This window comes from Trachypithecus francoisi, unplaced genomic scaffold (genome assembly GCF_009764315.1).
Source record: "Trachypithecus francoisi isolate TF-2019V2 unplaced genomic scaffold, Tfra_2.0 Lachesis_group4, whole genome shotgun sequence".
NCBI classification, from domain to species: domain Eukaryota; kingdom Metazoa; phylum Chordata; class Mammalia; order Primates; family Cercopithecidae; genus Trachypithecus; species Trachypithecus francoisi.
Window position 1 is genome coordinate 31,693,290 of NW_022681469.1, and position 21,664 is coordinate 31,714,953.

General features: G+C 43.2%; 1 protein-coding gene across 2 annotated transcripts in view; it reads left to right on the forward strand.

The window, feature by feature from the left end:
• Positions 1 to 425: 425 nt before the first annotated feature.
• The window catches only part of GRM8 (glutamate metabotropic receptor 8), an 832,302-nt gene continuing 811,063 nt past the window's right edge, over positions 426 to 21,664 (forward strand). The window contains exons 1-2 of one of the 2 annotated variants that reach the window (XM_033193152.1): positions 426 to 710; positions 10,071 to 10,891. In XM_033193152.1, coding sequence (XP_033049043.1) covers positions 10,382 to 10,891 — 510 coding nt within the window. In that variant the 5' untranslated portion in view covers positions 426 to 710; positions 10,071 to 10,381. Of the gene's footprint in view, positions 711 to 1,251; positions 1,379 to 10,070; positions 10,892 to 21,664 lie in introns of those variants that run through there. The other variant, XM_033193151.1, reaches the window with a different exon arrangement.

Genomic DNA, 21,664 nt, shown 5'->3' on the forward strand with positions numbered 1-21,664 from the left:
GCTTTCTGGAGCTGTGTTCACGGGGGACCCGGGCTCGCGGGTGCTGCCCGTTGTGCTCGGGCGGGCGTCGCGCCTCCCCGCGCCGGTCCCGGGCTCGCCAGGCAGCCGGAGCCGCTGGCCTCTTCCACAGCCATATTCCTCCTTCTGCCGCTCCCGCTTCTTCCCACCCTCCCACTCTGTCGTTGGGTCCTCCCTTTTTTCTTGGGGGCGGGGAAGGTGGGGGTGATTTTTAAAAATCAGAACTATTGACATTTCTGCTCTCCTCGTCGCTTCGTGCTGAAGCGCGGAGGGGGATCCGCGGGCCGAGGGTCCCCCTCCCTGCCCTCGCCAGGGCCGCTGGGTGACACCGAAATCCAGAAGCTCCCGCCCCTCGGGGGTTCCTCCTCCTGCTTCCCGAGGTGACTGGTTGGCGCGAAGCGATTGGCGATCCCGGGCGCGATCCCGGCCGCGGCTCCCCGCGCCGCGCGGGGTGAATGGCCGCGGGCGGAGAATCGGGAGGCGCCGGGCGCAGACCAATCGCGGCCGCCGGTGGGAGTATTTGTTATTCACATGGAAGAGACTTGGCGCCGGCTCGGCCAGCTCAGCCCCCTCAGCTCGGAGATCAGCCACAAGTGCGGCCGCTGTGCTCGCCTCACGCGGCGGCGGCGGCGCTGACATGGAGCTGCGGGCCCCCGGCGGGCTTCCTCACCGCGCCCTCTGCGGGGAGCAGGGTAAGACTCGCCGCCCGGCAGCAGAAAGCTGCTCCAAGCAAAGCAAGTGCGGAACCACGGGACAAAAAGCCCCCGGCCCCCAAACTTCCCCGAAACGTCCTGCTTGTTGGAAAAGGAGAATCCCGCCGTTTTACTCCCCTTTCCGTTTTCTTCCCTAAAACCGTTCAGCGGACAGCCAGGTGCACCATTCCTTCCCAGATCACTCTAGTGATTTGCTTTTCCTGAGCACAAGTAGATGGCCCTGCACGCCTGTAGTCTGTGAGAGAACTGGCGGGCGGAGGTGACGGGAATGGGGGGAGAGGGAGAGTGGGCACCAGGGGGCGAGGGGCTGGCCGGGCATTGGAGCTTGATTGGGTGTCTGTTGATTTTACGTTGCAAAGAACAAGACAGCCACCCCTCTTGTCTGCCCGTGATTACATTATAGTAAAGAGGTTCAGAAAAGAGGGAGACTTCATCCGGAACTCCCAAGGCTTGGAGGTGTGATCCCCCAAAAGTTTAGTCGGCGAATGGGAGACTGAAGGGTGACGGGAAAGGGGCAGGCGCGCTCGGCGCTCTGACGGGGCGTGCGGCGGCAGGATTTTAAAGCGCTTTGCCTCGGTTCGCCTGCCCCGGGTGACCTCCCGGACCTGCCCTGGTGGAATCTGGACTTGCCCCGCCGAGATGACGAGGTACCTTCGTTTCGCGAACCTAACGGGAGGGATTTCCGAAGTTAGCGGCTTCCAGGATGAGTCGGGGTAATGCCCCCGCCCTCTGAGCGTGGGCTGGATGGATGTCTAACCAGGATCTAGGGAGGATGGGGGTCGCGGGGGAAGCCGGGGGCTTCGGAGTCCTAGACACCCGCATCCCCGCACGGCGCACGCTCTGTCTAGAGTTTGCGTTCTCCGAGTTAGCACGGCGAGCTTGGGATTTCCGTGCCTCTCTTTTGTGGCTTTCGGGAAACGCCGGAGTTCCGTGTCCTGTTGGGGGTTGGGGGATGGAGAAAAGGTCTCGGGGATCTTGTTTAAAAAGCAAAAGCTAACGCGCCCCGATAGCTCCTCGGCAGCTCTCGCGCCCGGCGCGGCCCCAGTTTCGGGCGGCCCAGTGCCGGGCGTGGGCACTTGGGCGGCCAGGTGCGGCGGGGGCGCAGGCTGCACTCCCAGCGCGCGGGGGCACTGGGGCGGCGCCGGATGCCCCGGGGCGCGGGAAAGGCAAGAGTAGCCTGGCGCTCCCCCCACGGCCCTAGTCTCTATCCACCCCAGAGCCCGGCTTCAACAGCCCAAGGAACTGAGAAGAAAAAGGAATGTGCGCGGGGGAACAGGGGATCCGGGCGGGCTGAGTGGCTGCTGTTATGGTAGAGATAGAAACAGAGGTAGAGAGACAGCTCAGCCACGCCAAGCGCGAAGCCCATCTGCCCAGCTAGAAAGCTCGGAGATCCCTTGAGCTTCGTACAGTTGGTGAAAATATAACAGAATCACCAAAAAAGAAAAAAAAAATTCCTTTCGTCTGACACGCACTCCCTTGGTGCACATGAAATGCGGAGGGACACGCAAGTCACCCAGTTGCGCAAAACGGCACCCCCGCGGTTCCCTGGGGAATTACTTCCCCCGTGGCCCAAATTGAGAAGCCTGGGGTCAGAGGGTCTCTGCGCAGCCTGGATAGCGGGGGTGAAAACAGATCCCCTCGCGGGTTGCAGAAATCCTTAAGTCCCCTACGCAAGTCCCGCCCCCGGGAAGGAATGCCTAATTTGCCATTTGGGGGATCCTTTCCCACAAACCTGAAGGTGCGGGAGTCTCTGGAACACCCAAGAATACACTAGAGTCCAGGCTACTACCGCGATTGAATACAAATTCTGCCAACTGACAACTGGAAAACAGGGTTGGTGGTGGAGATACAAGAAAAATCATGAACGGGAGAAATGCATTCCTATGATAGCTTGTATTTTGCTTGAAAGAAAAATAGAGAAAAAGAGCCACCAGCAGGTAGATCGTGGATAAACAGCTTATTGCACTTGCCTGTAATTTCCATTTTCCGTTATGAAATTGTTTGTCAATAATTGCAAATGGCTACAGAAACCACTTTAGTTTACCTTGGTCACTTGCTTGTGAATAATACCATGAAAGATCTCTGTAGGAGGCACAGTCAGCTGTGTGCAATTCATTCTCTGGTTCTTGAAAACGTGTGCCTTGATAATTTTGAAAAGAAAAGCTTTCTCCATCAGGGAAAACGAACCAAGATTTTTTAAAATGCAATTTTCCCATTCTAGAGTCAACTACAGGTTGTACCATGTCTAAGATAGAGAATTCTTGCTTCTGAATAAGGGATGCGGAGAGAAATAGATGACGGGAGGCTTTGTCGGAGACAATTGACCCGGAATAAAGAAGATACTGAGAACACAGCTCTCTACACTGTCATTTAGGCTCAATTTGTTCTGTTTGGATTGTGCTAGCTAGTTCTGCCCTATTATGCACCCTTCGAAAGTTATGGCTGCTTGAATAATTCTAAAACCATCTACATCCGAAAGGAATAGAGAAAAGGAGGAGCTGAGCACCAATGAGTGCAGGGGAAAGTTAGAGGTCTGGAGAGATGTGCTCTTTTCAAAGTTGGCTGAGCAGGTTGAAGCTGCTGCGGGGCTTGTTTAATTGGTATTTATGCAGCAAATAACCCATCTGACATTCACATTGGCAACTGCGTGCCAATCTTTGTGTATGAATGTTCCATTGTCTTCAGGGCACGATGCACAGCACACTACACACATGTTTTTTTCCTTCCGAGTTTCCTTCCTACCACCTTCCTCAGGTAGTTAGAATGCCCATCATAAAGATGACCTTGCTTTAGTTGGGGGGAGTGGAGTTGCTCTGTCACAGTGTCTTAAAAGAAGAGGCTGCTTGAATTTCTCTCTTCGTGGAGCCACAGCCAAGACCTGTCCACATCTGCATGCTTGTCAAGTTGGCTGGCTTGCGGAGGTTCAGGAAACTTGCTGTTTTCTTGATAGACTCTGCCTGGGCATCCCCAGACTCACAAATGTGGTTCATTCAGTAGGGACGGCCACTTCATGTTGTTCGCAGGAGAGGCTATGAGCTGAGAGTTGGCTGGCTTATTGTTTTCATTTCAAGAGAGGGTTTTCTTTCTGCTGGGAATTGGAATTTAGATTTGGGCTTTCTCTCTTTATTCTTTTTTTCTTTAATTTTCATTTCTACTTGGTACTTTGACAAATTGTGACAAACCCACTCACTGGGAGGGACTCTGAGCATAATATCGCCTCATCCCAGGACACCCTTTCTGAGTGGTGGGCATTGCTGTTGGAGTGATTTGAGAGGTACTATTGAGAGGCTCCTGACTCCTAGCTCCCTGCTCTGGCTTGTTACATTGCCAGCCTTAACCATTATTAATGGTGATATTTCTTTGGTAAAGAAATTATGGCTCTCCTAGGAATCATTTTGAGAATGCAGATGGTCCATTTGGGGATGACAGTAATGCATCTTCAGGCTTTGATACCTGCTAATGAATCCACTCACTCCCTGGGGAGGGCCAAGATAACGAAAGAACAACGGCACTGAGGGAAGGAAGAGACCTAGTCTGGGGAGGGCAGGGCAGGGCAGGGCAGGGCAGGAGGTGAGCAGATGTGGGAAGATCTAGGAGAGGCCTCAGAGGAGTATAGATTGTTGGACACATGTGTTGCCAATTTCATACTTTTCCAGGCAGGGTTCTGCCTAAAGCTAGAAAGCTGCTGGCTATTTATTGGCTGACTTTTCCAGTGGTCATGACCCAGCAGTAGAAGCATTATATTCTGCCTACAACTTAGGAAGGTTTCCAGTTCTCCTGTTTTCACAACAGGAGATTATCTTGTCACCACTTTCTTCAGAATAGCGATTTAGATGCTCAGTGACCACGACCTTTAGTTCTCCAGGTCAGATATGGTACTTCCATTGACTTCTTGCATCCTTTCCAGTTTTCCTTCAAGCTCTGTGCTCTCCATATAGGCTTGTCAGGGTTGACTTTTTTGGACCTGTGACCCTTGTTAAGGTCTGACTAGCCCCAAGTATGATGAGAAAGTGGTTTTCTTAGATCTTCTAAGTACAATACACCAATAACATATTTTAGTTCTAGGACGGATTGTTAAACTAATAGTATCCCTGTGCATTCTTATAGTACTTGGCAGTTTATAAAGTACTTCGACACACATTATATTGTTTGATTTCACAAATTGGGAGATGGGGGAGAATCATCCCCCATTTTAGAAACAAAGAAACTGAGATCTGGTTAAGTGACTTGCTCAGTGCTATACAGTGAGTACTGGGGGAAGTAAGACTAGATTCAGTGTCTCCTAGGACTCTAGAACATCCCACTCACAGTCCTCATTATCAAACCAGAGTTAGTTTGAGATCCAGCATGGCCTCCTGCCAGGGGGCATGGAGTAAGGGAAGGAACAAAATGGCAGTCCTGCATTTGAATCCTGGCCTGAGACTTTAGACACAGTCATATAATCTTTCTGTTTTCAGGTTCCTTAGATCTTGAATGGAGGCTGTGATACCAACCTCATAGTTGTATTTTAAGAGGGAAATGAAATAATGTGTCTGCAGCTCCAGGCACACTGCAGGCATTCAGTAAGTGTTGATGTCACCCACTTTCTCTCTTCTTATCTGATACATATTATAAAAAGTAGCTGCTCATTACTTTAAATATGGTCTTTTTGTGTAATAGCTGTGTTATTGGAAAAATAAGGGCACAAATTGAATTCTCTTAAATCAGATTGTTTTTTTAAATGCCTGGGATTTAGCTATTTAAAGGAAACCTGTGGTGAATTCTTTTGTAATGCAAATAATTACTTTCTAATTTATCTGTTTAGTAAGTCGAGCTTCTCCTGTATCAGATTTTTTTAAATATGAGGCTGGCTTGTGTAGAAGAGCTTTCACAATCCTCTCACTGATGAAAAAAGTCACTCAACTTGCAAACAAAATCAGTTATTGTGTTCAGTTGGCAAAGCCTTGCTCTGATGTTTGAGCATAATCTCATATTCCCTTATTATGAAATAATAGAATCTCGGAATAGGAAGCTGGAAGACACCTTAGAGATCATGTGGTCCATCTCACTCATTTCACAGATGAGGAAATGGAAGCACATAGAGGTGAGGGGACATGTCACCTCTATGTGCTTGGGAGTGTCACCAGCCAGTGACTGTCAGACAAAGATCCGATTCCAGGCCTCTGTTACCAGGGGAAAGCTCTATCTGCCCCATCCTCACTCTGCCCCACCAAGAATCCACAGACATGCATACATATTGCAGCATGGGAGATGACACAGAAATATGATGCATTTTCAAAAATAACCCAAAGAGCTGCAAGTGTGAGCAGTCATAGGAATTGATGAGAATATTCAGCTTAACCTTTCTGTTAAAGAGCTGAATGGAATGCAGCCTAGGAATGCTGCTTTGGCCTTTTTATGAGAAAAAAAATTACAATTCTTGGATAATGGTATTCCTCAGCGAGGATTTTACACTATCATATTTTAATCGTACCTGCTAAATGGCCAAGGAAGACGTGATGGCAGACCCAGAGAGGCCCTGCATGCATTGGTGGGTATGTTCTCATTGACATCAACGTGACCAGGAGACCTCATTTGGAGCAGAAGTGTTTGGACAAACTGCACTGGATCTTCTCAGCCCTTTGAGAGATTCAGAAATCACCTCCCTGGAAATGCCCCCAGACTGTCCCTTCCTAATTAGTACGTTATTGTTCTTCCAGAGCTAAGCATCAAAGATGTGCACCTTTCTGAAAGATTGCAGTGGAGGGGCAGGGCCGTTCCCTTCTCTCGTGCCGCCACAGCGAGTCCCTGTAGCAGTGGGGGCTTTCTCCAATGACAGACCCACCTTTTGGGACAGATGACTTTGGTGGCACTGCCACTCATCAGGTCACCAGCTCAGGGGTTGGGGCCATATTCAATCCCTCTGAGCCTTCTTTTCTCATTTGTACAAGAGCCTGGGGTGTGAAAATTTGTGGAGATACTGTGTTAGGTACTTGACACTGGTACAGAGAAGGTGTGTAGAAAATAAAGCAGAATTCTGGGCTCTGGCCAGTGAGGAGCTGTCCTTCTGGCCTTTTAGGAAACAGAGCACACTTTGGGGGCCACAGGCTTAGGGTCCAGCCAGGGTGCCTGCTCCCAGGAGCCTTAGGCCAGGGGACTGCCCATGGAGGGCCCAATGATGTATGATGTGCCCTGTAAGTAAGGGTGGGCAGGCGGGGGAGTGCACAGGAAGGGCTATGAGGGTTCATAGTTAAGCCTCCCCAAAGGGTTGCACGGCCCCTCCCTGTGGGCCCAGACATAGTGCTGAGAGGATTTGTCCCCCTCTGAGATTGGTTTTGGGAGTCTAGATCTCACACCTCCTTGAAACAGTCCAGCACGGGCCAGGCTTCTGCCACATATCAGAGGCAGGTCAGTTTGAGAGAGGAGCTGTTTATACTTTAAATCAAACACAAAACATAAAATAGAGGTATTAGGATCTATAGCTCTGAAAGATTGTGATTTCTTTAAAACTCATAGACTCAAACTAGGATGAGTTTGGACTAAAGCTCACAAGAATTGTACAAGAGCAAGATAAGTAATTTAAGATTGTACAACGAAACCTAACTGATGTAGTTTCTCACAAACTTTCAAACACATTTTTCCTTAGGTTTCTTAAAAGGGGAAACTAAACCTTCTGGCAGTGGAGTCTGATTTTTATGACAGTGTATCAGATTTTAAAATAACTGCAAGATTTAAATATTTTATAAGTAGCTCTGATTTTATTTTTTAAAGTGACAAACGAAATTCAGTAAAAGCTCACCAACTGGGCAAATACAGAAAGAGGTGCTCTGCTCTAGTAGAAAATGAATTACAGACTAAGTTAGCAACAATAACTCCTGTTTACTGAGCCAGATACTATGCTTTCCATGTGCGCTGTGTGGCAGATTCTATCGCCCCTTTAAAGACAAGAAAAACAAGATTCAGAGAGGTTACATGCAATTAATTCTATGACCCAGAGATGGAAACTCCAGCAAAAATTCAAGTGAGCTGTTCAATAAATGAAACTGAAATGAAACCAAAACTGAACCTCTCGTTTTCCATTTCAGTGCATTCAACCACTAAACAAAACTGATTCCTGTCTCACTGCTATTCATCCCCCAACCTTTTTTTAAAAATTAAAGCTCCAAAGCTCCAAATAAAGCTATGAGATACCAAAGAGAGTAAACAATATTGCAATCACCAATAATTTTAAAAGCGACTCAATTTTATTACTTTCTGGACTGTACAGCAACTGGAACTAGGTTAATGCCACATGGATAGGTAAGGATGCATTGTGATGAACAGATGGGCTGTTTGTATGTTCGTCTATAATTGAAAGCCATTTATTCTCATAAGTGTTTTAAGTACTTGGGGGACGGCTTGGTGTAAAGAGGAAAGGCGGGCCTTTGGAGAAAATCAAGACCCATCCACTCCCCCTAGACATTTCTTCTTCACCTTATTTATTCATTTAGTCTGTACTCTGTCAGAACAAGGGTCAGCCCAGCCACGTGGAATTGGTCTCAAATTCTCAACTAGTGATCAGAGTTAATGAGGTTTTACTATCATGTGACTGGTTTTCTTTGTGAAACTGTAAAACACAATCTTATTTCTCTCAATGGGTGGCCAGTGTAATTTATGGCCTATCACTTAAATGGTTTCATCTAGAAAGTCAGGTTGACTTTCTGAGTGTTTCCTTTTGTGGAATGCCCGAGGTCAGGCTGTTATTGAATCACAGATTTTATGAGGGAAAAGCAGCTGCTAGGAGAATCGAGTGTGAGGGACTAACGGTTAAGTGGTGAGAAAAATCAGAAAGGATGAAGTATTTTGGGGGCAGCACGTAGGAAATCTAAGGCTTAATATGTGCTGGGAGGCAGTGAATACTTATCTTAGGCTGCACAGAACTATCTCAGCCGAGTGGGCCATTGGCTGGCTAGGCTACCAGGTGTTTGCTCAGAAATATGGGGCAGTGGGCTGCTATGAGCCCTCTTTTCTAATCTGAAAGTGCAAAAAGTGCAGCTTTCTTCGAAGACGTTTGGGCATATGTTCACATATCCCCCAGGGAAGCACCATCTTTCCTTTCGAGACAAGAAAGATAAAAAGAAAATTTTATGAACTGGCACTTGAACAAGTGAATGGAAAATACAAGCAGATGTTGGTTGGCTAGGGTACAGGAGAACTGTCCAAATTTCAGGTTTCAAACCCATACATAAATAGGTTAGAAATGAGCATTAGATTAACCATCCTGCCAAAGTAAATTGGTGCTGTTTATTCTCTTAATTAGCTGTGCATTACAACTCTCAGATTCCCTGTGTTAAGTCAGTTTTCATTTTCAGTCACATCTCTTCGAAAGTCATTTGAAAAAAATCTTATGGAATTAAGGGTGAAGGCTGTAGGAAAAAACTTTGTAGATTTGCCTATAGACACGTTCATTCCAAGTTATTTCTAGTCTCGATGAAATAACTGTTTTCCCCACCGAGTCAGACAGAATTAAGCAGCTCTTCATTTGATCACCAACTCTGATTTGCTCCTAGTGATTCTGGGATCAAGGCATGTTTCCCTCAGAACTGTTAATACACACATTGCTCCCACCCCGACAAATTAACTGGAAACCCTGGCAATGGTAATAGGAATATCTTCACATGTCACCTTCCCTGTGTGTTTCATTTTCAAGTCTTTGTTTTCTTACCAGAGAAGAATAAGACAATTTATACGAAATAGCTGACTTTCTATGTTAATTTTTTTCACAAGCTACAAAACTTACACATTTTTTAGCTCTTTGGGTGGATTTCTTTCTCTCACTTTTTGTAATTGAATAATCACTTTTTTCCTACTGGGTAATTTGAGGCACTAAAAATAAAAGGCATTAACAGATGACTGGCTTGTTGAATACATCGCAGAAAATAATATTTTATTATGATTTTGTTGACAAAATTAGAATGCTAAATTCAGATGGCTACAAAAACAAAAAAACAAAACAAACAAACAAACAAAAAAAAACCAAAAAAAAAAAAAACAGATTTGAAAAGAAATGGTGCCATCAGTTGCAGGATTTTTACCTTCATGGAAATAAGGTTTATTGAAATAAAATGATAAATAAAAATGCTTTCTGGCTTGGGAGAATCAACCTAGTTCCTAATACTGTTCTGTTTCCCTTGCTCCAAAAGTGTCATCAATCTCCCTATTTAGATGCAGTGCAGCCAGGTGTTCAGAATCACGGGGGACAAAAAGAATTAGTTTCTTACTGAATAGGGGATTTTTTTAAGAGGCTGGCATAAACAGGGCTGCAGAATGTGAAACATGTAGACCCACTGAACTGAACCCCCTTTTTTCCCCTCTTCCCAGGAGTAATTCTGCTACAAGGCTGATTTCAAGGACATGAATTGTTGACCTCATCCCAACATCAGAACCTCAGATGTTCTAATTTTTGCACCATTCCAGGCAAGTTGATCGTATAAGGAAATAAAATTGAACCTTAGGGGTCTGATGGAAACTCACTGTGACATTCAAATCAAGAAAACTTGCTGACGCCCACAGAGCCTTTTCCCCATGGGCCCTGATGGTAGCCTCCAGAAGGTACAGCCTCAGGTGGTCCCCCTTCTTCTGTGGCAAGAATAAACTTTGGGTCTTGGATTGCAATACCACCTGTGGAGAAAATGGTATGCGAGGGAAAGCGATCAGCCTCTTGCCCTTGTTTCTTCCTCTTGACCGCCAAGTTCTACTGGATCCTCACAATGATGCAAAGAACTCACAGCCAAGAGTATGCCCATTCCATACGGGTGGATGGGGACATTATTTTGGGGGGTCTCTTCCCTGTCCATGCAAAGGGAGAGAGAGGGGTGCCTTGTGGGGAGCTGAAGAAGGAAAAGGGGATTCACAGACTGGAGGCCATGCTTTATGCAATTGACCAGATTAACAAGGACCCTGATCTCCTTTCCAACATCACTCTGGGTGTCCGCATCCTCGACACGTGCTCTAGGGACACCTATGCTTTGGAGCAGTCTCTAACATTCGTGCAGGCATTAATAGAGAAAGACGCTTCGGATGTGAAGTGTGCTAATGGAGATCCACCCATTTTCACCAAGCCTGACAAGATTTCCGGTGTCATAGGTGCTGCAGCAAGCTCCGTGTCCATCATGGTTGCTAACATTTTAAGACTTTTTAAGGTAGGTAAAGGCATTGTCTTTCTGACCATTGTGAAAGGACAATGAAATGCTATGACTCCAACTGCAGGTTTAAGAAGAAATTGAAGATGGTGAAGGTGCTCATAGACCCTTTCTGTGTCACCAGGTTCCTCAAATGGGGCATTTTGTATGGGGCATTCTACATGTATTCGTTTAGTTCCATTATTTACAATTAACTGGATTAATTTTGACTGTTTTTTTTTTTTTTTTTTTCCCTGAACAAAGAGAAAGGTGAAAAGTTCGGTGGTATATTGGGTCTTTGTCATCTTGGGATAACCTCCTTATTAGGTTCATTTTAAATCAAAGCATTTTAAAAGAGAATAATGAACTCTTAGCACATTTATCATAGAAAACATTTCTGTGGTATTTGAGCTATTTAATTTACTGGGTGCAACTTCTTTAAGGTGGGATGCTCTGTTATGACAAAAGTTTGTTCATGAAGAAACAGTGTTTATTACTAATGTGTAGATGGGAGTGACACTGGGAGATGAGATGGCCATAAAATTGTCAGGCTTATTATAACTACAATAGAACAGAATCTTATTAATTCAGACTGCTCTGATACAGACTTGGAATAATTATATATAATTCTTATTGCATTGAAAGTTCAAATTTAGCAGGATAAATTAGACTTTTTGATTTAGGTTTGGTGATCTATTACCCATATGTTGCATTTATATATTGAATAAAATTGGAAATATGGAATAATATATGTAAAAATACTTTGAAAAGTATAAAGTGCCATAAAAATAAAGTTATTGTTAACTCACCATTTTCATTAACTTTCTCATTTTATTTATTAATAACCAATATGTAGTCTTTTGTAATAGACATAATTTGTTTAATTGAAAATACTTTCACTCTGTTTCTTACTCAGTGGGACATGAATTTTTCAACTTAATCTGAATTAATGAGCCTTTGTTTTATATTGTGAAAAATGGTTCCTGGCTGGGTGCAGTGACTCATGCCTGTAATCCCAGCACTTTGGGAGGCCGAGATGGGCAGATCATGAGGTCAGGAGATTGAGACCATCCTGGCTAACATGGCGAAACCCTGTCTCTACTAAAAAAATACAAACAATTAGCCGGGCGTGGTGGCACATGCCTGTAGTCCCAGCTACTTGGGAGGCTGAGGGCGGAGAATCGCTTGAACCTGGGAGGTAGAGGTTGCAGTGAGCTGAGATCGTGCCACTCCACACCAGCCTGGGTGACAGAGCAAGATGCCGTCTCAAAAAAAAAAAAAAAAAAATTCCTATGCACATTAAATTTAGAAATATTAAAAGAATATGGAGAAATTGGGCAGATGACAGGTATTGTGACAAATGTGAGCAAAGTGATGGGAAATGTCACACAAATGATGAAAGGAATTGAATCAAAGGATTTCTGGCTTGGCAGATATCTTGGAGGCACATCTAGTTTGGCCCACTCATGGCACTGGAATCCTCTTTGTAGCATCCCCTTGAATGGCTGTGCAGCCTCTGTATGGATTTCCCTAGTTCAGAAGAGAAAATGCTATGAGTCAACTTAATGGCTATTTTCAGATAGATGAAATTTTCTCAAATAAGGAGGATGCTAAGCAGAAGCTCTCTGTGTCTAAGGAGTACTGAAGAGGCACAAACAGGCTTCAGGGTGTGCTGGAGACTTTTGAGCAGGACATTAAGAAGCACCTCTTGACAGTGAGAAGGACACAATTAAGACATATAGCCAGAGTTGCTCTAGTTCTCCATTTCTGGAAACCTTCAAGGGAAACTAGGCAGTTGTTTACCATTTCTCTTAGAGGGACTCCTTGCTTAGAGGCAAGATGTGGAACCAGAATTCTCCAGGTTTCCTCCCACATCTTGGGATCTAGGATTCCTCCCAGCTACTCCAGTTCTGTGCTATGTGGCATTTTCTGCTCTGGGGTGGTGTCCAGCTCAGACATTTCTATAACTCTTCTCTCTGATTTGAACTCCCTCCTCACCTGCTCCAAGGCATCTCTTTTCTATTTTTAACTTAGCAGCTATGGTTCAAAAACATCACTTTTAGAGGAGAGGAAAAGATTCCTAAGAATCTACTCCTTTTGGTTTCCCTCCCCTTACAAACCAGTTCGGGTTCCTGCCAATACCACTGTAACTCCTGTGAATCCTGGCTGTTTCCTGTAGCCTGGTGCCCAGACAAAAGTGGGCAAGGATTTGAGGAGTGTGATGGAGGAGATAAAGTGTTCATATGAAGTTTTCCAAGCTTGTTTGCATTGTTTTTTTTTTTTTTTTGGCCATAGAATCAGCTTATCTGCAAAATGGGAGTAATAAGATTGTTAGATTGTTGGGTATATTTAATGAGAAAATGCAGGAAGGCTTCCATCAGGACCTGGTCATGTCCTTTGGTATTTTGGGCTATTGAAGGAAACTCCAGGCCACTTGAAGGCAAGAGGGGATTTTGTTTTTATGCAGCGGGCATCTGGCTTCTCTCTATTCTTTCCTCACTGACTGGTTAGTTCTCTTAATTTCTTGGGTAATCCTGGAGGGACCCCATCTGACTGGGTGAGAGGGTTACTACTGACCCTCTGGACAGAGTCCAATGCCCCAGGCCATCTCTTGAGACACGGACCAACACATGAAAGGGCAGCTCTTGACGCCCTTAACTGAAGTGCAGGGAGTGGGTCACTTATCACCAGGAGGGGGCGCTGTTATGGTAGACGTCATGACTAACATGATCAGTTCACTGGCCCAGAGTGAGCGTTTACCCTACAGAAGCAAATCTAGTTATTAACCAAGTTATTGGACTTGAAAGTTGTCTGTAATTCAAAAGTCCATCAGTGAGAGGATGTAGGTGCCTAGCCCATCTTACAGGTGATTCTGAAACCATAAGAATGTGAATTAGATAATAGCAACTTATGCTACTTTACTTTGATTTTTATGTGACTTTCAGCTAGCACTCCATTTGTAATATTTATTATAAAACAATTGGCACAGAAAACTGTCCACTCTATGTATGGATGACTTCTGTTTATACATATATGCTAGTACAGACATGAAATATTACAATAGTTATCAGAGGAATGATTAGCAGTTAATGCATTGGAGATTGGCATATAGCTCCTTTTTGAAAAATAATACTTTTCTTAAATACTAATTTTCCAAAGGCTATGACTTGAGTAAAAATAAGTTTTATGACAGTTTTCTCAAGCTTAGGCCTTTTCAGGGTAGCGAAAGACCCACAGAATCTAAAAATATGCCCATAAATAATCTAAAAATTAATGTATTGCTAGTTATTCCCAGATAATGGAGTTGAAGAAGGTAGAGCATCTCCACTGAAGACATGCAATGAACCTTGATCATAAGGAATACAAACGGGGTCTTAATTCCTAAACTTACTCACTGTCCTGCTCAACAATAAACATAAATTGGGGTTTTAAGAATATGGTTGTGATGTGTTTAAAAATTTTATGGAAAATATTTGGGCCATATTTGGAAGTGATCCCTAAATGTCTGTTTTCTTTTTTTGGACAACTTTGGGAAGGCCATGTATTTTATCTGCAGCATCTTCCTGGACTAAAATGTGAAGGAGACAATGTCTTCCACGCAGTCCCATTTACCACTTTCTTCAGTCTTGCTCCTCCTGTGTCAACCTTTCCAGTCCTTCTATTCCCAAGTGTTCTCCTAATCAAAACCTGATGCAAGAGATCTATGTGTTGTCAGCTATCTGCATGTGAGTGTGCCTATGTTTAAGTAAGAGGAGGATTTTATTTCCTTCAGGATCACTAATTGTGGAATGAAATGGGATTTGTCTTTGTAAAGGAGATGCCGGCATCAGCTGGGGAGGTTCATTTAGCCCCAGCAGAGACTGCACTTAGTGGATAGCCACCGCCTCTGCTGGAATACAGGTGGCTCTGCTTATCTGATCTAGAGGGAAGTGGTATCATCCTATCTTTGTTTCTCTTCTTATCCAAGCTTAGAAGCAAACGAACAAAATGAGCCTCTTTAACTTCAGAAGAGGGTTGAATAAGGGCCTGGAGCTGGACACAACCTGGGAACAGAAGATGCCATGTGGCATAGGTCCATAGGATACTGAATGCTTTACTAGATTAGTGATATTCAACCCTGAGTGTATGGTGGGGTTCATACTGCTGTTGCCTCACCCACAAGGGGTATGGGCTGCATTATTAAAACTACCTGGGAGGGTTTTTGAATGACAGGATCCAGTGAATGATGTGTGCCTCCCAAGCCCCTCTCTGGGAACTATTTTTTATTGAGATGAGTGTCCCATTTCCCTCAGGTGTGTTGGGAGTGGAAGCAAATTTGAGAGTTACAGAACAAGAATTTAATGATCTGAACTTTTTAGATGAACTAGTGTACCCTAACACACACACACACATACACACGTGCACACACACATCGTATATCAGTAACATCAGGCAGAGCAGACCTAGGTGATTGCTTCACTCATATAGCATGTTAATGGCTTTAGATAACAGAAGTATCAATTAGGATCATGTGACATGTAACTGCAGAATAGCAGACCCAGGACAGCTCCATCCTATACAGAGGTCTAAATGACACCTCAGGGGCTTTTGTATTGCAGATAACCCAATGAAAAGAGGGGCCCAGGTCCCCATAAGAGATTGTGTAGTTTGGAAAGAATTTAAAAAGCAGAGGGTCTTTGGAAATGTTTGAGAAGCCCATAAATTTGTGTTTTATAAAGAGCTCAAATTTTTTCCCCTTTCTAGAACATTTCCACTCCTCTCCTTTAAATTAAAGCAAATCGATTCCTCCAAACACTAATCATATGTCTTACTTTGAGCAAAGACTGAATATTCTAAGTTAAAAATAGCACATTGATGCTGGAGGTAACTCACATTAATGTCCACAAAGATACATTGGGTCATAAGAGGACACTGTCAAATATAATTCCTCTCTCTTTTGTTTTTCTAGTTAATTTTACCTGGGTTGTTAATTTTCTACCCTTAAAGGATAGGGGTTAGATAGTCTGCAGTGTATCCTTCCCAAAGCAATCAAATGAGACTTTTAAATAGAAATCCATTTGTGGGTGGGCTAGATAATTTCACCCTATAGGGAAGTGTGCTGGTTGTAAATGGCTAAAATTGATCTTCATGTGAAGTCAATGAAATACTGAGAAGCATCTTGTTTCCCTGGCAGTCTTCGCCTACCCTGCTATGTTTATGAAGATATATTTTCTTCCAAGACACTCTACCAATTGTAGCAACCACTTCCATAAAGCCAAGCAGTTTTTGAGTTATTTATTGCACACAGTGGGTTTGATTAGCTTCAAAACTTTGAAAAGGTAAATCTGCCATATCCGGGCTCATCTAGAGATGAACTCATAAATGAGTGCAGTCAGTAAACTCAGTAGGAGGTAAATTTCATGTTCAATCTCATTTGATGGCAAATAGATAATGAAAATTGGGAGGTGAACTTCTTCAGTCAACTCTTTGGTACTGTAGCAAGGTTTCATTTAACTTTGAAAAGAGCTCACTCTCCTTAGATGAGAGATGACTGGTAAGTAGCACTTACGCTCCCACCTACAGAGATCTTTCAAAACGGAGACTTGTTAATGTCTTTCCCCTTCTTAAAACTCTTTAATGGCTAGGATTTTCCCAGGATGAAGGTCCACCTCCACTTTGGGGATCTTTTTCTCACTTTCCTTGACTAGATTGTCTCTTTGTTATAAGTAACAAAGAAGCAGCCTGTGCTTCTTCTCCTTAGTGTCTCTCTCACTGTGTTGTGGTTGTTTACCTACTTGTCTGCATCCCTCACTAGACTGTAAGCACCATGTGGGCAGGGGCCATGTCTATCTAGTTTGTTGCCATATTCCTAGCACCTAGCATGGGCCTGTCAGAGAAATAATGAATGAATGAATACATCGAATCTCTCTACTCTCTCCCTCATCCCAATCTCAATGTTAGAAATATGTGTTGAATAGATGGGAAAGAAGTATAATTTTGTTTATTTTTCTTGTATACTCCTTTAGAAAAGAAGGAGGGTGATATGTTTAGGCTTTGTGTCCCCACCCAAATCTCATTTTGAAATGTAATCCCTATAATCCCCACAGGTCAAAGGAGAGACCAGGTGGAGGTAATTGAATCATGGGGGTGGTTTTCTCCATGATGGTGGTTCTCGTGATAGTGAGTGAGTTCTCATGAGATCTGATGGTTTTATAAGGGGCTCTTCCCACTTTGCTTGGCACTTCTGTTTTCTGCCACCTTGTGGAGAAGGTGTCTTGTTTCTCCTTTGCCTTCTGCCGTGATTATGAGTTTCCTGAGGCCTCCTCAGCCATGCTGAACTGTAAGTCAATTAAACCTCTTTCCTTTATAAATTACCCAGTATCTGGCAGTTCTTTATAGCAGTGTGAAAGCAGACTAATATAGAGGGAGAAGCGGAGAAAGAAGGAAACATGATTATATTTTGAGAATTCCTATTTTCATGTGCTTTCTCTTTTTCCTACAAATTTCCATTTAAACGTATTGTTAACATTAAGAAATTGCATTGTATATTTCAAAATTGTTAAAAGAGTAGATCTTAAATGTTTTCACCATACACCAAAAAAGTGTGAGGGGATGGATTTGTTCATTAGCCAATGTAATCACCCTGTATTTTAAACATAAACCATCATATTGTGCCCCATAAATACATATAAATTGTCAATCAAAAAGAAAATAAGTAAAACACATGAATACAATCTCATTTTGAAAGGTTTAAGCAATAAATAGTATAAAAGGAAAGTCCACTTCCAAATGCATAAATCCGTTAATAACACAGGAACACATGATTTTGTTAATAGATATGTGACTTATGACTTTCTTTTTCACTTATTTGGGAAAAATTTCCATGTTGGTTAATATAGACGTACTGCAGTAATTCTCAACCCCGGCTGCATGTTAGCATTGCCAGCATAGCTTTTAAAAATTTTGGATACCCAAACCCTAGCCAGGACCAGTTAAATTGGTTGGGGTAGAGCCCTGCGCTGATATGTTTTAAAAGATCACCAGGTGATTCTGATGTTTGGTCAAGAATGAGAACTGCAAGACTTAATTTTTTTAATAGTTGCTTGGTTTTTAATCATATGGATGGACCATACTTTATTTTACAAATCTCTGATAAGCAAGTTACTTTCCTTTGCTCTCCAAATTTGTTATTTGAAAAACAATTGAAACAATGCTAGAGCCTCATCTGAATACTATTAGCTCTAGAATGAATTTTGGTGGTATAGGACCCTTCCTTGGACCAACAAAGGGGCCAAATGAGTGAATTGCCAAAAGCATCTTGCTGTAAGACAGGGTCACAGGACACAGACATTCCAAGCCATGTCTCTTCGAAACATGCAGTAACTTAGAATCAGCATTGTGGTCATATGCTCAGACAGTTCAGAGAGCACCATGACTCCTGGGCGGAGCACATTTTAAACTTGGTGAATTTAAATTAAATTTCTTTTATTTCTCCTAGCCTCAAATGGCCTGAAATCCTGCAGTGAATACTGAAGACATCTTAAGAGCATACTTAGTGATAAATGCCTATGTTTGCGGTGTTTTAAATAATGAGGTTGTTTGAAAAGTAGTGAGATGTCTTTCCATAAGAATGGTTTGTGACTGGATGTTATATATTTTGGTTTACAAAATTGTCTGAAAACCTTTCTAGAATAAGTCAGGGTCTATGTAAATAAATCTGCATAAGGAAAGTACTGTGCTCTTTCTACCCATTCACCCTAGAGACTGCAGGTTTTTTATATTTTATAGTCTTCACTTCATAGCGGTTTTAGGTTCACAGCACAATTGAAGATTGCAGTGGTTTTAACACAGGTGTCTCCCTGGGCTCTTCTGAAAGCTGTTTGCAACCAAAGGTAATGCCTTCCTAGGAAGACTTAAAATCTGAAGTCTGTCCTGTGCCCAGTCCAATGGTTATCACACTGTAGCATGCGAGAAATCACCCAGAATGCTTGTTGAAACACGCATTCCTGAGCCCACTTGCAGAGTTTCTGATTCAGTGGGTCCGGGGAGGCCCGGGGTGGGGGCTGAGAATTGCCATTGCTAATGGTTCCCAGGTGATGCTGATGCTGCTCTTTTGCATATCACACTTTGAGAAGCACTGCTCCATACAAATTGCTTGCTGGCTGACTTAGCAAGTCAAAGTGTGCAAAACAAAAGTGAGATTTAACAATGTTCTGTCTGACAGCAGCTTTTGACACACACCTGGTTGGATTTCTGTTCATATTGGTCATAATCACAGCAGGTGTTGTGTGGCTTTATCTTTAATTGTGTGCATTTTTGGAAGTTGTGTTCCTTATTAAGTAATGCATAGCTCAGAATAATGATCAGTGCAATGGTCACTTAAACACTATTTCTTAAAGTAGGGTCAGGCAGATTACCATTTTACGCATTTTTACTACTTGAGACAGTAGAGCAGACTGATTTAAGAAACTTAGATTGTAAGATACATATTAATTGGGAATTGAGAACAGTAAAAGGTGAAGGAGGCTATGATATGTCTCAGCTACCAGCAATTTGTCTTCAGAAGAAACCATGACAGCTACCTCCTGATTTCCATTATGCAATGCGATTGCAAATAACATTCCACAGCAGTCTTAATCAATAGAGGGTCACAAGAGGCCCTTGTTTCCTCAAAGTGGGGAAAGGGCTTATTTACCCATTTAGTTGATATAACACACTTTCTGGCAAAAGAGACATCTCTTTTAGCTGTAACTGGGGACTTTTTCTATCCCCAAACACTGTCCTCACAACCTGCATCTATACATCTAATCTTTATGTATCTTGAATACATAAGGAACACCACGCTGGCAAGGTGTAGGGGTCTACGCATAGCATTGTGCACAGCCACTTTTATCTGTTTCTAGAATGAGGCCAGTCTCTGCTGTATTACTTCATTAGGCTCAGCAAGCTAATAAACATGTGTTCTCAATGTTGGCCATTAGTCTCCCTCTAAGACTCTTCAAGGCTCCCTCTGGGATTAGGGAGACTGGTTTCCTTGGTGTATAATTCAGTCCCAGTTTCAGGGACATCATGGATCTCTCTCTGTATCCCCTGCAGTGCCACTGAGCTCCCTTGGGACTTGTGGATGGTGACTTATTCTTGCTGTAGCGTCTTACTCTTGCTTCCTCTCACATGGATTGAGAGTGACCTCTAGCTTCGACTAGTGCTTGTACTATTTCTTTATGTGGTGGCAATTCTATTTATTAGTTTTCGGAGTGATTTATCATCTCACCTCAGAGTGTTTGAACTCGTATTACTTCTAGAACAAATACCATGCCATACTCATGTAAATTTCTTAGATATTTGTGGCTTATAGATATTATGTTTGTTATCAAGAGATGTCTGTTCAAGTTATAGATTATTTTAATGTATTTAGTGGTGCTGATGCTCTTGAGTAAAATAGATTAATATGAATTATATGAAATAGGTTGGGCTCTGTAGTCAGACTGCCCAAGTTCAAATTTTGACATAATGCTTGTTAACTGTGTTACCTTAAGAAAGATAGTTAATCTCTCCAAATCTTAAACTTCCTTATCTGTTAAAAAAACAGCAACCCAGGCCAGGCACGATGGCTCACACCTGTAATCCCAGCACTTTGGGAGGCCAAGACGGATGGATCACCAGGTCAGGAGTTCAAGACAAGCCTGACAAACATGATGAAATCCCGTCTCTAATGAAAATACAAAAATTAGCCGGGCGTGGTGGCATGCGCTTGTAATCCCAGCTACTCAGGAGGCTGAGGCAGGGGAATCACTCAAACTTGGGAGACAGGGGTTGCAGTGAGCTGAGATCGCCCCTCTGCACTCCAGCCTGGGTGACAGAGCAAGATTGTCTCAAAAACAAAACAAACAAAAAACCCCAGTTAATAATAGTACTTTTTTCATAAGGTTTTTAATGAAGACAAGTAAGATACATTTCAGAGTCCTAAGCAAAATCCCTGGTCCGTAGGAGGCACCACGATGTTTGTTATGATGATGATAATGAGGAGGAAGATATTTATGTCTGCTATTAAGAGGATATTCATTTTGAGTGGTACCTCTCCTCCAGTTTCTCAGCCATTCATACTGACTTGCCCTATTTTGTGAATAAAGGCAGATTAGCATTAAAGGTGTAACTGGTCAAGAAACAGAACTGATGGGCCAGGTGTGGTTGCACACACTTGTAATCTCAGCACTGTGGGAAGCTGAGGTGGATGGATTACTTGAGCCTAGGAGTTCAAGACCAACTTGGGCATCTGAGACCAGCCTGAGCAACATGACAAGATCCTGTATCTATAAAAAATACAAAAATTCCCTTGTAGTTCCAGCTACTCTGGAGGCTGAGGTGGGAGGATTACTTGGGCCTGGGTGGTTGAGGCTACAGTGAGCCATGATGATACCACTGCACTCCAGCCTGGGAAACAGAGTGAGACCCTGTCTGTCTCTCTCACTCACTCACACACACACACACATGAAAAAAGAAACAGAACTGATGGCAGGTCTAGATTGGCTCCGGCATAGGGCAAGGCTATCTAGTTTTCTTGAAGGCTGAACTTGAGACTGGGACTTCATCAGCTTATGTTCCAGCCAAGTGAGCTAAGAAGGTGGTGTACTGCTATCCTTCCAAATCCATGTGTTGGATGGTAAGAGTCCATTTTATTAAAAAAGTAGAAAACCCAGAGAAACATTGGTTTTCTATTTTTTTAAATAAAGTTGCACTATGTTTTTATGTTTCAGTGCCAAAGAAAAATACCCTTAGGATTCAATTGTTAAAAAAACAAACAAACAAACAAAAAAA